General features: G+C 44.9%; 1 protein-coding gene across 1 annotated transcript; it reads right to left on the bottom strand.

Moving 5' to 3' along the window:
- Positions 1-7,334: 7,334 nt before the first annotated feature.
- LOC146628221 (uncharacterized) lies at positions 7,335-9,743 on the bottom strand. Its single transcript, XM_085357033.1, has 3 exons — positions 9,677-9,743; positions 7,490-8,260; positions 7,335-7,447 (listed from the first exon to the last, which is right to left on the bottom strand). Exons 1-3 carry the CDS (start codon positions 9,741-9,743, stop codon positions 7,335-7,337), a joined length of 951 nt encoding a protein of 316 aa, XP_085213159.1.
- Positions 9,744-16,708: the final 6,965 nt, after the last annotated feature.

The following is a 16,708-nucleotide window of genomic DNA, read 5'->3' as shown; positions in this document are numbered from 1 at the left end:
TGAGGGGGATATTTATGACTCCTTCATTGTCCACGCTCTGCAGAAAAACACCTCTGTGAAAAGGGTGCAGGGTTGTCTTACTGCTGTTATGATCCCAGCAGCCTTCAGAGTGTCATCGTATGCACATAGGAACCCGCTGTCATCACCACCATAGCTTCTGGTTCCTGTGCTTTCACAGAATCATGATGTCATCCTCGAACTCCTTCTGTGCTGTCGATGGAGCTTGGCACGCTCCCTCATCCCTCGAGTTTTCGTGTTCCAACGCTGCTGAAGGTTTAAGGCAGAGCACGTCGTACACCTTAGTTGTCTTCCTCAGCGTCAATATTGAATCTTTCATTTTATTTAAAATCTTGCTGTGGGAAGTCTCCTCTTGATCTCCTGGAAGCTTAGTAGCACAGCTCTCTGTGTCCTGTCTGCTGTGCTGAAGATGATCTCTGATCCTCCTGAAGTCTCTCTCCCATCTTGTGGACGATCCTCTCCTCTATTTTGCAGGCAGTTTCATGGTCCTTGCTGTGGCTCCAAGGTCTGATTTCATGATGGGCCCCAACCAGCTTGATCTTTGACCTCAACCACTGCCTGGGCTATGCCTGGAATGTTTCTGCTTCTCACTGCTGCACCTGTGTTTCGGAAAGGCTTCTATTTGGAGAGCATGTCAACAATCATCAAACCACGTTCTTTAGTTCAGTGAACTTCACTAATAGGCCATCATAGCCTCATCTGAACATGGATGCACCACTTGCATAGATTTAATACTTGTAAATAAACGGCTAATCACACAAATCACTGCAACAATAATAGTAAACATTGTTTAATATTAATTCTGGACCCCACCTCTTGACGCATGGACACGCTCATGCGTCAACTCACCAAACCTGGATCCCTGTCTTAAAAACTGGCTCCACCAGGAGCCTGCATACACAAGATCTGGAAATAAAATCAAACTTCACACGTATAAACAATTATATCAAACGAGTAATAAGCATTCAGCACGGGCAAGACAAGTGTCATGTGCAAGTTTTCTCAAATCATTAAATCACTATTATTACCATAATTCGCCTCAAACATGGATCATCCCATGTGCTCAGTTAACATTAATGTAATCGGTGACTTCTCCTAAGCAAAGTCACTCCACTCATATATTTATTATGGGTTCAAAGTGGCCAGCTAAGAGCCCATATTAAACTTTTCCATAAACACCGTAATCTCTTATTTGTTTTACTCATGTCACTTGTCCGTTTCAGCTGAATCTTCCACAGCATCCTCAGAGAAACAAACATTAGTAATACACATTGACTGTGGTCAGACGGAGGTCAGACACAGGTCAACAGGTTCCAGAGGTGCCATAAAAACACCATAAAAATCAACCATCCATTGCTGTGGAAAATATGTTATTCATATCATCAAAGTAACGTCACATTTTCCCAAAAACACAATGTAACAGCATCACCACTCATAACCTGTAAACACAGTTTTCCTCACACATAAACCCAAAAATCCTGTAGTAGGAAAAACATCAACCAGTTGTCCTGGTATAAATCATGTGATCAAACCACATGAAGAACTGTAATGCTGTAGAAAAGAAAATGCAAATGTTAGCGCTGCGCAGATGTATACAATTTCTCACAGTTTCTTTCACCAGTCAGTCAGTTCGTTCTTTATTTCCATTCATACATTCATTCATTCTTTCTTTGTTTCTTTCTTTGCTGATGGCGGAACCTGTCGTCGCATTTAGTTTCCACTCTCAGCAAAATGACGTCATTTCAAAAAGAAAAAAAGAAGAACTTTAGATCGGATTACATCGCTGAATCCTTTTTTGGACAGGGACTTTCATTTAATAATTGTCCCAAATGAGTGGCTTTCTCGATCGGTCGTATAGCACTTTCAATTCCCGACGTGCAGATCTGCTTAAAGAAAAGAAATAAACAACAAAATCAGTGCCTGTTCAAAAGATAAAAATGGAAAATAACAGAGATTATCAAACAAAACTCTCAGTGCACTGTAAAAGTATCAAAATAAAAAGGCCTTGTTAAGTCATGACACAAGCTCCTCATCTCAGGAGGGTAAATCATACCATTAGCATGGTTCATCATACCATCATACTAATCGGCAGGCTCGACTTCACAACAAAAGAAAAATCATCAGCTAAATTCACTCCAAACCAACCATCAGCTGCACAACACACAACAGTCTAACCCTAATGTCATATTAGCTATGAGTTTAATCACCAGGTCTGTGCTCTTCACTAATCTAAATCACAGATCTATTTTATTCAATTTTCCTTTTTCCCTTCATCATAAAACATGTGACATGCTGTCATGCACTTCACAAAAGAAGTTTGTTCTGACGTATTCAGAGTTGTGTATCTAGATACAGAATTCACTCGCACATCAAAATGGGAAACTCAGTGTTTTGGAGTTTCCACTTAACACACAAACTCCAACACATCTCATTCACTCATGCTAGAATTCAGTCACCTTTCATTAATCTAAAACCAATCAACTAATTTGCATATCAGCTATTAACCCACTAAGTTGACAGGACAACAGGAAAGCATGTTCAAAATATTATCACAAAAGACAATTTCCCTCATACAGTAAATTACTTGTGCTGCATTAATCAAGCAGGAAGCTTCTCCCAATTTACCATTTTAACACTAAATTTATTGCCTGGTCACTGATTTATCAAACCAGGATTTTTTTTTTCCCACAAAAGTTAAATTGTTGTCCTGCAACTTGGAGAGTCAATTTTTTTTTTAGGATAAATTCAGTATTTGATAACAAGTGTCTGCTAAATTGACACTATTTTACACTGATGAAAGATAACAAGCTAATTTTCATTGCATGTGTGTGGAGCTGTATATCCAGCAGAGCATGCAATGTGCTATGAGTTTCACTGGTCTTTACATCACACGAGGTGACTTGGACAAAATAATAAACAGACTCACACACTTAAAATGTTGTCTAATCTTCATAAGCTATTTTGTGTTTGGAATTGTTAGTAGGGTTAATATATGTTCTGTTTTTATGTATCCTTTCATGTACCTTCCCCCTTTCTTCTGAAACAGGTTACCATCGGCAACCACACTGTGTGTTGTTAACCCCTTCTACAAATACCCTCTTTTAATGTGTAACACTTTGTGTATGGTCTTGTGTTATCTCTGGTGGATATTAGCTGCATGTGTGGTGTCACCTTTCCATTTTCTAACAGTACACTTGCATACCTCAGTGCTTGTCCTCTTCCCCCTTTTGTGGTGGTCTGGACACTATGTCAATCCTCCACTTCCAGGCAGTCGCTTGTCTCCCCGAATTCCTTAACCTAATTTGATTGCCCACACTAAAACAGCAGCCTCAGCCCTCTTCTGCTCCTCTCCTTCTCTCCCACTTTTCAGTCCAATGGCAGTCAGCTTTTTTTCCAGCTTTGTCCCGTGTCTCTTTCATTGCCATCTCACTCCAAACATGGCAAATGTCAAACTCAGACAGTCTTCTCAAAAGTCCTTCACACACAGTGAGGTTGCAGCTGGCTGGAAACGCATCTCCATCCATCCAATCTAGATGGTGGTTCTTCTCTTTCTGATGCCGTTTGCCCACAGCGCTGCTGGACCTCTCTGCTCAGATTGTCTCTTGGACTCCTGTCCACTGTTAAATGTTCATGCTCGTGCTTCTGAAACTGCACTCGGTGTCTTCAGGGAGAGATTCGTTTCCTTGGAGCTTGCTTGTTCAGGATGAGGACGGGAAGCTGCAAAACAATTCAGCCAAAAATTCTGGCTGAGTGTTTCTAATTTTTCTAATGATTTCAACCTATAATTTTCTTACGACTGCTACCCGTGTAGGATTGATCCAGGTCCGTCCCCCACCTGTAAACGACAGACTGAGAGACTTTCATTATTATCATCACTGCTTAATCATCACACATCTCTCTCTGTCTGTGTTTGTGTGAACAATCCTTTCTTAAAAGCAGAAAATGACATTGTAGTTGTTTTTCGGCTGATCAACACAAAACCTTTTTCCTATGATTATTTTTCTTCGTCTACAATGTAATTTGTCTCTTTTTCACTCTTTTTTTTTTTCTTTTTTTTTTCTTCACAATAGCTGGTGGTCTGCAAAATCACTGCTCTCACTCACAGTCAGAGGCAATTACTTTTGCACAGTGCACAAAAACATTGTGATGTCAGACACAGTCACACTCACTTTTTCATCTGCATAAATAAACCATATGGCTGGAGATATGTGCCATGGTGATCCATAAATATGATCACACGTTTATTTAATTATTTTCAAACCAACAAAACAAATAAACAAAAACATGATGCTGATGCTACACACACACGAGTCAAGGTGCAGGAAAACTGCTCATGGAGACGCTGCACACTCCAGTTATCATAGTTATCATAGCTCTGTTTTCCTCTCTTTGAGTAGTTCTCAGACAGCTCTCGATCTGATAATGTGTAGCTTGCTCATCAGCTCAGAAAAAAGAAAAAAAAAAAGAACTGCAACGCGACATCACACAGTAGTTGCATGCTCTGCCCACAGTGGCAAAGTCTTACACTTTCATATTCAACACAGCTTCTCCATCATGTATTTTTAGATGTTTCATACAGGGTTCAGCATTTTAGTTGTTTTTTTACAGGCGTGCTGTATATCTCAACAATGGCTCATAATAAGACGACAGTCTTTCACACAGGTCAAGTGCCTCTATGCACTTCATTAGTTTAAATATTTACCTATATCACTTCACCTCACATGTCATTGTACTGAATTTAAGCAACCACAAGCTTAATGTAGATTACTTTTAACAACTATCCACCTCAATTACGTCTATGGTCTGGCACACAGGCTGTTAACATTTTGTGTCAGGAAGGGGTGGGGGGAAAGCCACCCACCAGAGCACAGCTGCTGATGTGGGCTGGCCTTTTCCACACACTCTTCAAGGCTGGTGTGTTTTCTGAAAACTTCTAACATTTGAATCTCTTCCATTTATAAGCCTGCGATTAACCGCACGGCTCAGGTCCGCGTGAAACCCGCGCGACCGCATTCGCGTGCACCCACGCAGCTGTGGAGCCTTCGCTCTCTCTCTTTTATACATAAATACTTTGTGCTGCCAGGAGCAAAGTCCAGCACAAACGTCTTTCTCCCTCTAACTCACTCTTGGTTGCTTAGAAACCGATAATAACAACAACAACTGCTGACGTCACACACCACGCGTTCTGCTCCGCACACACTCACACACAACAACAACAACGAGACGACGACGAAAATGACAATAACACAAAATAGGCCTACTGTCCAGCACAATCTGGACCCCGCGGAACCTCTCAACACCCCACAAAGCGGCGGAGAACCAAAAAAGTTCGAACTGCGCAGCTCTGCGACTTAATGCTTCTGTACAAAAAAACCCCACTGAGCGGCATTGTACATCGCCCCACTTAGACGGCGAATTTTAGCCCCACTGAGCGGCCACGGACAACACCCCACTGAGCGGTGAAGACGTAATTTTACCCCACTAAGCGGTAAGGAACCTCTTGCTGCACACAGTAGCAAGGAACCCGGGTTTCGCTCCACAAAGCAGCGAACTTCTCAACTCCTCACAAAATGGCGGAGACTGCACAACGACACGGTTATAGAGTCGGCCTCTTTAAACTTACTTGGCGTTGCTTAGCGTGTAATATCAGCCTGAATCCCGCCGATCGCCATTCATCGAGGAGAAGGACAGACAGCGAATCCACAGGAACTTCCTGGCTGACGTCAGTCTTTCAGCGTGTCCCTCCTCCCCTCGGTGAATGCGATCCCAGGGATCCGGCATCGAAGGACCAATTAATGTTAGGTTTGTAGCATAAACCTATTCGCTGGAACGTTGAAGACAATATAATTACACCGCAAAGCAAGACACGAAGTAGGCAAGTTCTTCATGTTACTCGTGCACGGGAGAGAACCGGACAAAGCGCCGTCCCTTCGCTTGACCCCAGTTGCTCTCGTCCGTCCTCCCGTACCACTGCCCTTTTATTGAGGTTACATGAATATGCATAAGTTCACTAACATGTGACGTCTACATACACACAAAGAGTACCTTGCCTGTGTGTGTGTGGTGGATGTGTGTGTGTGTGTGTGTGTGTGTGTGTGTGTGTGTGGTACTGCTGATCAAAGGGTCATATAACATCCTTGGTCAGGAAGAGGGTAGACTAGACCCCCCCGGTGAGGAAGTCCAGCAGTTCATCTAAACAGAAAAGCACTTAGACTAGAACAAACGTAGCTACGGTAATCCTACCATAAAACTATAAGGCAAGATGCAAACTTTTCCCATGCCCCCAAGATGCAGGTGTGCATTCCAGGAATGCACACCAAGCCTCTGTAGCCTGTTAAAGATCACACAACTTATCACTACACAATTGATTATACACCTCTTAGCATATATGGTTAAATATTTCTAAGCATAAATGACAATCAACAATACAAACTCTAACAGTGACCAATGCTTGCATTAAGCGGTACTTTTTCTGGCCTGGTATACGCTCAGACATTGCTCTGTTTTTGTCACAGTATGGCATGGCAAACCGTGGAAGGAGTGGGGAAGGAGGACCCAGGTGCGGTGCTCGATGTACAAACAGTGTATTTATTTACAGTGTGGAAAAAAAGCAACAATAAATCCCCGTGTTTTCCCAGACTCCCGTGTCGTGTCCTCCTAGTGCTCTCTGCTCCCGTGTCAGCACCCCCCGGTGCTCGCTGCTCTTCGTGCCTTCCACGCTCCTCCTGCGGGAAACAATAGACGCAGCCGTCAGGACACTCAGTAATGGCAGGTATACACTTACACACACTAACTCAATTCAACGGGACGACTAACGTGGAGTCTCAAGGAAATTATCCCGCGTCGGTGGGAGCTCCAACTCTCTCCTAATTAGCTCCCCCAACGAGGCCTGATCAGCAGCAGGTGTGTGGCTTCGGGTGTGGCCAGTCCCTCCGCAGGGCCACACCCCTCAGGCCTGCAGGTGGCCGAGCTCCATCCTCCAGGCACACCCGCAGACATACACACCCATACCTCGCCTAAACATATGAGTGGGACACAGACTAACACAGCACAGAAAGACACACACACATATGTACATGCACAGAAAAGGGGAAACGACACCAAAAATACATAATAATAACACAGGTCCATGACTGCCCAGGCTGACAGTACCCCCCTTCTAAGGGTCGGCACCCGACGACCCAAAAACACGAAACAAAACAGCACAACCAACCCAGGGCGGGCGGCGGGAGGTCCAGGACGGATGGCCAGAACCAAAACAAGCAAAAAAACCACCAAAGAAAACAACCCCCCCCCCCCCCCTCCCCCCCCCAAGGTCACAGTCCCAGAGTCCGACTGCGCATCCCGCAGCGGAGCAACAAAAAGAAAAAACGCCACAAAACAGTCTCAGGCGGCCCATCAACACAACAAAAGAGTTCAGGGGGCCTACCTCGAAGCCAATGGCGGCGACGTTGCAGCTCCGGTGGCGGGCCCCGGGTCCAGTAGCGGCGGCGCTGTCGCAGCTCCGGCGGACGGCCACGGGTCCGGTAGCAGCAGCAAAACAGTTCTGGGGGCCTGCCACTGCTCCAGTGGCGGCGGCACTGCTGCCCCTCCGGTGGCGAGCCCCGGGTCCAGTAGCGGCGGCGCTGCTCCCCAGGCGGCCTGCCCGGGATCCAGTGGCAGTGGCGGCGCTGCTGCTCCTCCGGCGGCCTGCCCCGGGTCCGACGGCGGCGGCGCTGCTCCCCAGGCGGCCTGCCCCGGATCCAGTGGCGGCGGCGCAGCTCCGGTGAACAACAGCGAGGTGTGGTACATGGCCGATGACACGCCGGTCGATGACGCGCCGGTCGCTGACGCAGACGCACTGGACGTAGCTGGCGTGGAGGGCGCGCTAGACGTGGTGGTCCATCTGACTCGCTGACCTCCAGTTCAGGCTGAGCGGGTCTCTCCGAACCTCCGAGCTCCTCCGGTGGCAGCGCGGGCTCCACAGGCTCGCTGAGCTGCTCCTGCTCCTGCTCGCAGGGCTCCGCAGCTGGCGGTGCGGGCTCCTCCGGCTCGCCTAGCTCCTCCGGCTCGCTGAGCTGTTCCGGCACGCTGAGCTGTTCCGGCTCACTGAGTTCCTCAGCTGCCGGTGCGGGCTCCTCCGGCTCGCTGAGCTCCTCAGCTGGCGGTGCGGGCTCCTCTGGCTCTCTGAGCTCCTCCGGCTCGCTGAGCTGCTCCTCGGCTGGCAGCGCGAGCTCCTCCGGCTCACCGAGCTCCTGCTCCGCTAAGGGTTGTGAGCAAGGGGTGTACAGAAAAGACTTTTTATTGCCACGTGAGTATTCATGAGTAGTGTTTGTCCACAAGGGATATCACAGGAGTTGAGCTTCAAGAGTTGCTGGCTGTGGGATCGTGGGTTGCTGCTATGCAGTAGTGCTTAGGAGAAGCATGAAGACCAGGTTATGCCTGGAAGGATCCCAGCAGTGCCCAGCTGAGAGGAGCCAATGGTCTGATAATCCCATACGCTAGCTATGCTATGTGGTCACGAAATTGAAGAAAAGCAGGTTACCTGGATGTGGCAATTGGACTGTATAACTCACCTATGCTCTAAATTTTCTAGGATGCATTCGAAAAAAACTATTGATTGGTAGCAGATTATTGCTGATGTTTTATGTGTACAGAAGGTAATGGCAAAGCCACAGTCTCCAGCAGGTTTAAATGTTGGCCAGCCACCCTCCCGGACAGAACACCTGAATGTTGTGACAGGGACTGTCACAGTTAAAATATGGGGGGATGTCACACAGTGGAAATTTGTGTTTTTATGTTTTATCAATCTGTGTATTGGTACATAGTGTTGATTTTATTTGCATGATTTTATTGTGATATTTATATTGCATGTTTATTTATATTTATACGGCATGGTTTTATCCTCATATTTATATTATGTGTGTTAATATTGTACCATGTTCCTTTAATCCACTGTGGACTAAACAGACAATTGTAGGCACCTGTGAGGTGGGGGGGCGTTCCCCAAGGTGGCCTATCAGCCGCCAGGTTGACCTGTTAAAGGGGATGGTGAGCGCAGAGACAAAAAGAGGAGCAACGCACGGAAGGTGAGCAGGAGAAAAAGGAACGCGTGCAAACCCGCACGTGTGTTGAAGGAACCGCTGCCTGACTGTGGGGTGCTGTTCGGCGATCCAGTCCCAACGGCAGGAACAGCAACAGTGGGTGGCGATGGCTGCAATTCACAACAGGGCAGGGATGCCCTTCTGCCTGCATCTGACGGTGAGACGAGGGATGCCGTGTTCAGGTGTGGAGTGGGGCGGGACTGTGCGGCGACGCGCTGTCAGGAGGAGACAGGTCTGCGATAGGAGCCTCCTCCCTGGTCTGCTGCTGGCGTGTTTTACCATCCCGGAAGAGAAGTTCCTCTCCTGTCTCTTTCATATAAGGACCACTCGCCCATGTGTGGCTGGACTGTGGGACTATGGGAGGGTAATTTTAGTATATAGAAAACATGTTTTAGCCTTGTTTTAATAGTGTATAGCTATTTCTGCCGGCAGGGTTTTTAGCGGGTTGTAAACACTTTTTTTTGTATACGGGGATTTTATCTTGTATTTGTGACTCTGGCTGTGTTTTTTTTTTTTTTTTTATGGAAATAAATGGTGTCTGAAGCCAGCTTAGTTTCTGTGCCCTGAGCGCTGACCCGCTCGCTCCCCTTTCTGCTTGTATGTATACAGACGTGGTGGTGAAGATTTAGGTGCACCAGTCATAGCGGCTACACACACCCATACCTCGCCTAAACATATGAGTGGGACACAGACTAACACAGCACAGAAAGACACACACATATGTACATGCACAGAGAAGGGGAAACGACACCAAAAATACATAATAATAACACAGGTCCATGACTGCCCAGGGGTCCTGGGTCGCCCAGTCCCAGGACCCTGACAGTTTTGCAGAAATTGTCCTCAGTGTCAGAAGACTTCAATTAGGGTCCCCACCAAATTACCACTCCAACCTCTCCCAATCATTGGTACAGCATTTCAGCGTCTTGACATGGACATACTTGGTCCTGTGGAAAAGAGTAAAGCTGGAAATAATTTTATGCTAGTTATTACAGACTATGCTACGAGATACCCTGAAATCTTTACATTAAAAACCGTTAAAGCAAAAACTGTAGGTTCCTCATTGTTTCAACTGTTCTCAGGGGTTGGATTTTCATTCGACATGTAAACCAGATTTTAACTGATCAAGGCACTAAGGCACGCATTGATTCATTTTGTAGGGTTTTTTTTTCTCTTCTGGGATTTCACACAGCCCAGGAAAAATCATTAATACATAATGGGCTTGGATTGACAACATTATGAATGAAAATGCGCTATTTGGAAGCAGCCCACCCCCTCCCCTTTCAACAGGTTGTGTGTGAGACTTCAGCGCAGCAGAAAGCAGATGCACTAAAGGCCCTCGCGCTCACTTTTCACGTATATGTGTGTAATACAATTTAGAAAACACATTGGTGCAAATTTTAAGTCTATATCATGTCTTCTGTTTGTTTTTTGTTTTTTTTCATTTAGTTTTTTTTTTGTGAGCTATTTATTAGATGCCGCTCCAGCCAGCCAGAGAATCCGCCGCCCTCTCCTCCTGTGCAGTAAGCAGCAGGCACACCTCGCAAATGGAGGGCACCCTTACTCCCCACAAATGGGCAATAGAAAACTAATCGGTCCCTATGCAATTCCCAAAATGCCCTGGCATAATGTTGGGGCAACTTGGGTCTAAGCAACTTTTTTTCCAATGCCCATGATTTCGCCCATATCAAAAACCACCACTGCCAACAGCATGCTCTAATCGTTCTAATTGAATATTATGGTCGACAGTGTCAAACGATAAATTGAGGTCTAGCAGGACAAGCACAGAGATGAGTCAGCGGTCAGAGGCCATAATCGTTTGTAATCTTCACAAACGATCTTCTTAGCAGGTTTCAGAGCTCATCACAGTTTCTGTGCTGTGATGAGCTCTGAAACCTGCCTAAAACTCTTCAAATAAACCATTCCTCTGCAAATGATCTGTTAGGTGTTTGACAACTACTCTTTCAAAAATTTTTGACATAAAAGGAAGGTTAGAGATTGGCCTACAATTAACTAAGTCTGCTGGGTCTAGAGATGGCTTTTTAAGTAACGGTTTAACTACTGCCAATTTGAAGGCCTGTGGTACATAGCCAATTATTAGAGATAGGTTGATCATATTTAAGATTAAAGCATTAGTTAATGTGTAGGACTTCTTTGAGCAGTTTTGTAGGAATGGGGTCTAAAAGACACGTTGATGGTTTTGAGGAAGTAATTACTGAAGTTAACTCAGAAAGATCAATTAGAGAAAAAGAGTCTAAATGAATATTAATGATACTAAGTAGCTGTAGATAATATTATATCTATGGGATGATTATTGGTAATTTTTTCTCTAATGATAAAACTTTTATTTGTGAAGAGGTTCATGAAGTCATTACTAGTTAACGTTAAAGGGATGGTTGGCTCAAAAGAGCTCTGACTTTTTGTCAGCCTGGCTACAGTGCTGAAGAGAAACCTGGGGTTGTTCTTATTTTCTTCAATCAGTGATGAATAGTAAGATGTTCTGGCTTTGTGGAGGGCTTTCTTATAAAGCAACAAACTACTTCTCCAGGCTAAATGATGATCTTCTAAATTTGTGACACGCCATTTCCTCTCCAGCTTACGAGTTATCTGCGTGTTTGAGAATTATACCACAGAGTCAGGTACTTCTGATTTGAGGCCGTAGTTTTCACTGGAGCTACAGTATCCAGAGTCGTACGTAGTGAGGAGGTAAAATTATTAACAAGATAATCGACCTCTGTTGGAGTAGTGTTCAGGTAGCCGCTCTGCTCTATGTTGGTACAGGGCATTGAAGATGATAACAGTGGGTGGATTATATTCTTAAGCTTAGTTACGGTGCTTTCAGAAAGACATCTACTTTGATAAAGTCTACTCTCCACTGCTGTGTAATCAATTATTGTGGTGACCCTGAATCCACCCTTAGTTATGCTGCAATAGACGTAGGCTGCCGGGGAGTTCCCATGATGCATTGAGTTTTTCCTTTCCAGTCACCTTTCTCACTCACTATGTGTTAATAGACCTCTCTGCATTGAATCATATCTGTTATTAATCGCTGTCTCTCTTCCACAGCATGTCTTTCATCCTGTCTTCCTTCTCTCACCCCAACCGGTCGCAGCAGATGGCCGCCCCTCCCTGAGCCTCGTTCTGCCGAAGGTTTCTTCCTGATTAAAGGGAGTTTTTCCTTCCCACTGTCGCCAAAGTGCTTGCTCATAGGGGGTCATATGACTGTTGGGTTTTTCTCTATACCTATTATTGTACGATCTACTGTACAATATAAAGCCCCTTGAGGCGACTGTTGTTGTGATTTGGCGCTATATAAATAAAATTGAATTGAATTGTGCTTCGAGATTTCTGGTAGTTAGAATGATACATTTAAACCAACATAATCATCCTGCTGCAACCAGGTTTCTGTAAGTCAAAGTCAATCAATTTGTTGATCAATTATTAAGTCATGTACTAACAGAGACCTAATGTTTAATAATCCAAATTTCACTGTTTTACTCTTTGGTTCAGATGTGTAAACTGTATTGCTCTTTCTTTGTGATTTTTTATGTTTAAGTTGTTTATTGCTGGTTTTTAGTTTGTTTTCTGTCTGATTGTGAGCTGACATAGTGTCAGTGTAAATGGGTTTTTTTTGGGGGTTTTTTTTGGGGGGGGGGGGGGGGGGGGTGTAACAGGAGGTGAGAAGCTGCAGAGAGGCGTGTAAATCTGCGACTCTGCTTCCTGGTCCCAACTCTGGATAGTCTAATTTTTTTTTTTTGGGGGGGGGGGGGTTAATAAATTTGTCCATATTTCTAGAAATGAAAGCTGCTCCATCCAAAGTGGGATGGATGCTGTCTCTCCTAACAAGACCAGGTTTCCTCCAGAAGGTTTGCCAGTTATCTATGAAGTCCACATTGTTTTTTGGACACCACTCAGACAGCCAGCAATTTAAGGAGAACATGTGGCTAAACATGTCATTCCTGGTCTGATTGGGGAGGGGACCAGAGAAAACTAGTCCGACATTGTTTTTGCAAAGGTACACACCGATTCAATATTGATTTTAGTGACCTCTGATTGGCGTAACCGGGTGCCATTGCTGCCGACGTGAATTATGATTTTACTGAATTCACGTTTACCCTTAGCCAGCAGTTTTAAATTTCCCTCAATGTCACCTGCTCTGGCCCCTGGAAGACAATTGACTATGGTTGCCAGTGTCTCTAGCTTCACACACTCAGAACAGAATCACCAATTACCAGAGTTTGACTCCCGGCGGGTGTGTCGCCGAGTGGGGAAAAACGGTTAGACAGATGAACAGGTTGGTGGTGTACCTGGGGCTTCTTTTTAAGACTATGCTTCCTCCTCACCGTCACCCAGTTGCCCTCTTTCCCCAGCTGCTTGGGATCTGCCGGGAAACAGCTAGCGGAGCCTACACCAGTGTTTTTCAACCTTTAAGTTGCGGCATATTTTATAGATTAAATATATCCTGTGGCACACCACCAACCAAACTTACTCCAAAATGACACATTGTAGCCTAATATAGTACATATAATGGCAAGTTAATCACTCAGTTTGTTTATACTCAGTGTGAAACCTGGGCCTGTCTAGATGAACACAAAGATGATATTCTGGCAGGAATTGAAGAAAGGCATACACGAAGCTCTTCCTCAACAGCTCTAAATCTCTCCGTTTTTAGTTTTCTTTTCAGAGGTCTTGTCTTGACGAAGTTTACCATGTGCACGACATCATTCAACACAGGAGCTAGGTCTGCTGGTAAAGTTTTGGCAACAAGCTCCCCACGGTGCAGAAAACAGTGCGTAACAATAACATCTGGGTGTATTGCTTTCACTCTGCTAAGAAACCTTTGGTGCGCCCGACCATGGCTGCTGCTCCATTAGTGCAGACACTCATACAGTTTTCACACTTAAGTCCTCCTTGTTCAAGATATTCGGATGTTACCCAAACAATTTCCTCTCATGTTGTTTTTTCTGGCAGTGCCTTGCAAAACAGAAGGTTTTCTCTGATGGAGTCCCCATCCACAAAACACACATTGGCCAAGAATTGGGAATGTCCACTAATGTCCGTAGACTCATCAAGTTGCAATGAAAACTTCCCACTGAAGCGTATCTTCTCCAAAACCACACTTTCAATGTCTGCAGACATGTCATCAATACGTCTGGCAATTGTTTTGTGAGAGCGGGACTTTGGCTATTTCTTTAACCGTGTCCGGGCCCAGCATCTTATTCACAATGGCTTTGCAGGCAGGTAGTATTAATGTCTCTGCTACGGTATGTGTGTTTTTTTTGGATTTGGCTAAAAGTTCAGCTTTGAGAGCTCTTTCAGACACCTTTGTGTTTTTTCTCATTAAAGTTACCTGTTTCTCAGCGTGTTCACGCAGGTGAACAAAATAGTTTGTTCTTGTTTTGAAGTGAGGGATGTTTTGTGTGGAGATGGCATTTAAGCTTGCTTGGGACCAAAAGCACTGTTTGAGAGCTTTTCTCCACACACCAAACATAACTGAGTTGGTGCAGTCCAGTGAAAGTAAATCCGAACGAAAGGTAACTTTTGCTGTATTGCCTCGAGCTCACTGTTTTTGCTTTCTTTTGACTACTGCTTGTACTAGGCTCTTCTGGATTAGAATTTTGTCCAGGGCCCAGTTCGGAGTCTGCAGTTTTTGTTTTCAAATATTTATCCATCTTTGTTGTACGTCTTGCAGTTGCCACGTACCACGCGCATCACTTACTGTGTCTTAACTTAACAAGGTGATATTGCGCTACCCACTGCCACCCACTGACATAAAAGAGTAATTACTCTACAAGTCACTGCATTGAAAGCACAGATGCCCAACAATGATTTTATCATTTGTAGTAATTATTAAATTTTATTTTTGGACCAGTTCATTAAAATTAAATAATTTCCCATGGCACACCTATGTGCCGGGGCACAGTGGTTGGGAAACACTGGCCTACGCTATCTTCGGCTGCACCAGCTACAGGGGCATGACTAGCTACGGGTGAATGAAGGGTGCAAAGCTGAGTCTCCAATTCAGTAATCCTGGCCTCCAGAGCTGCAAATATGCTACATTTGTTACAAGTATCATTACTGCTAAAGGAGGTGTGACCAAGTGGTCGGCGGGGTTATGAACAAAATAAATAAACTTGACAACGCCACCTAGGGGAATTACACCCCCAGGAAATATATTTAAGAAAAATAAAGAAAAGGAATAAAAGAAGACCGCACAGATTCAAGGATGCACACTGAGGCAGGTTGGCTTCCAATATTAAAACAGTTTTATTTATAGAAATGAATAAAATATTATAAATAATATTTTATAAATAAAATATTAAAAGTCAAGATGTAGCATCATTATTGACAGTGTCCTACAGTAAACATAAACAACCGTGGAACTTGGACTTACCAGCAGCCGTGGAACCAAAAGAAAATCACACCAAAAGAATCACTTCAGACCACCCAGTGCTGTACAAAAGAAAGTGTGAAAACGACCCACCACCTGAGGTCCCAGGGCCACTGGCTCGTCCTCCTTCACTGAAATAAAACACAGAAAAGTATGTTAAAAGAATAAAAGGACACTGAGCGTCAGGCTCGCTACAAATCATAAAAAGACTAAAACACACTTTAATAACTTTAATAAAAGAAATCACACACACGCGCACACACACAGAGGAAAGGCTTATTCCCCACGGGTCAAACTACCACTCGTGCTGGTAATAATTATTCTCAGGCGTAGGCCGGTCTGGCTCCCCACCGGCTGAGACCGGCCACCCAGGCGATTTAGAGTCCCAGCACGACACTCGGGCAGGGAATCACTTCAGCCCGATCACAGAAGCGTGGGTACGAGCAACAGTCCAGGGTAAAATAGAACACCAGGCGAACCCAAAAAAAGGTAAGCCTACTTAATAAAAACAAGATAAGACAAAACAAGACAAGACAGCAGACTCCACCAAGGAGGAGTTCACAACAGCAGCTGAGAAGGCAGTCCACTCTTCCAATTTAGGTTGGGCAATTTACCATGGAGAGGTGAGTACAGCAGTGAAGCCCTGAAACAGATAAATGTAACCTTAAACTCTTATAGCTATGAATGCTAATAAAAGTAGTTCTAACGGCTTACCCCAGGACCGGAGGCACTATACTCTCATTGGTGGAGATACCACGAACACCTCTCTCCGCAATGGCAGAATTAAACAGACTGCTGCGCTACAACAGGCCGGAAAAGTATATTAACACCAATTCCAGTATTCGGAGGGAATCTGAGGTTAAGCGAGAGCATACCTGTAGCTGTCATATAATCGGCTCTTGCTGATCAGTCTGTCGCAGTACGCCAGCATTTACTGCTGTATCGCACCAGAAGCTCAGGAGGGATTAATCCAACAAAACATCGGCTTAGCTTTATACGGGCTAGCGCCACCCTGCAATCAATGTGCAGGTGGGTTCCCAATTAACCCAATCACCTGATACAAGGAGCGAGTGCAGCGGAAAGAGAGCGAGGGTGGTAGAGCGAGCGAGAGAGAGAGAATGAGAGAAGAAAAAAAAACGGGAGGCGAGTAGCCCATCTGGCTACATCTACCCCCCCTTTTTTGTATTGGCGCCCCGACAATAACTCAAGGAACCTA

Source organism: Diplotaxodon limnothrissa, linkage group LG7 (assembly GCF_057381915.1).
Source record: "Diplotaxodon limnothrissa isolate DT_005_m linkage group LG7, D_limnothrissa_male_GT1.1, whole genome shotgun sequence".
In the NCBI taxonomy this organism is placed as follows: Eukaryota; Metazoa; Chordata; class Actinopteri; order Cichliformes; family Cichlidae; genus Diplotaxodon; species Diplotaxodon limnothrissa.
This window is presented reverse-complemented; position numbering and strand designations above follow the sequence as displayed.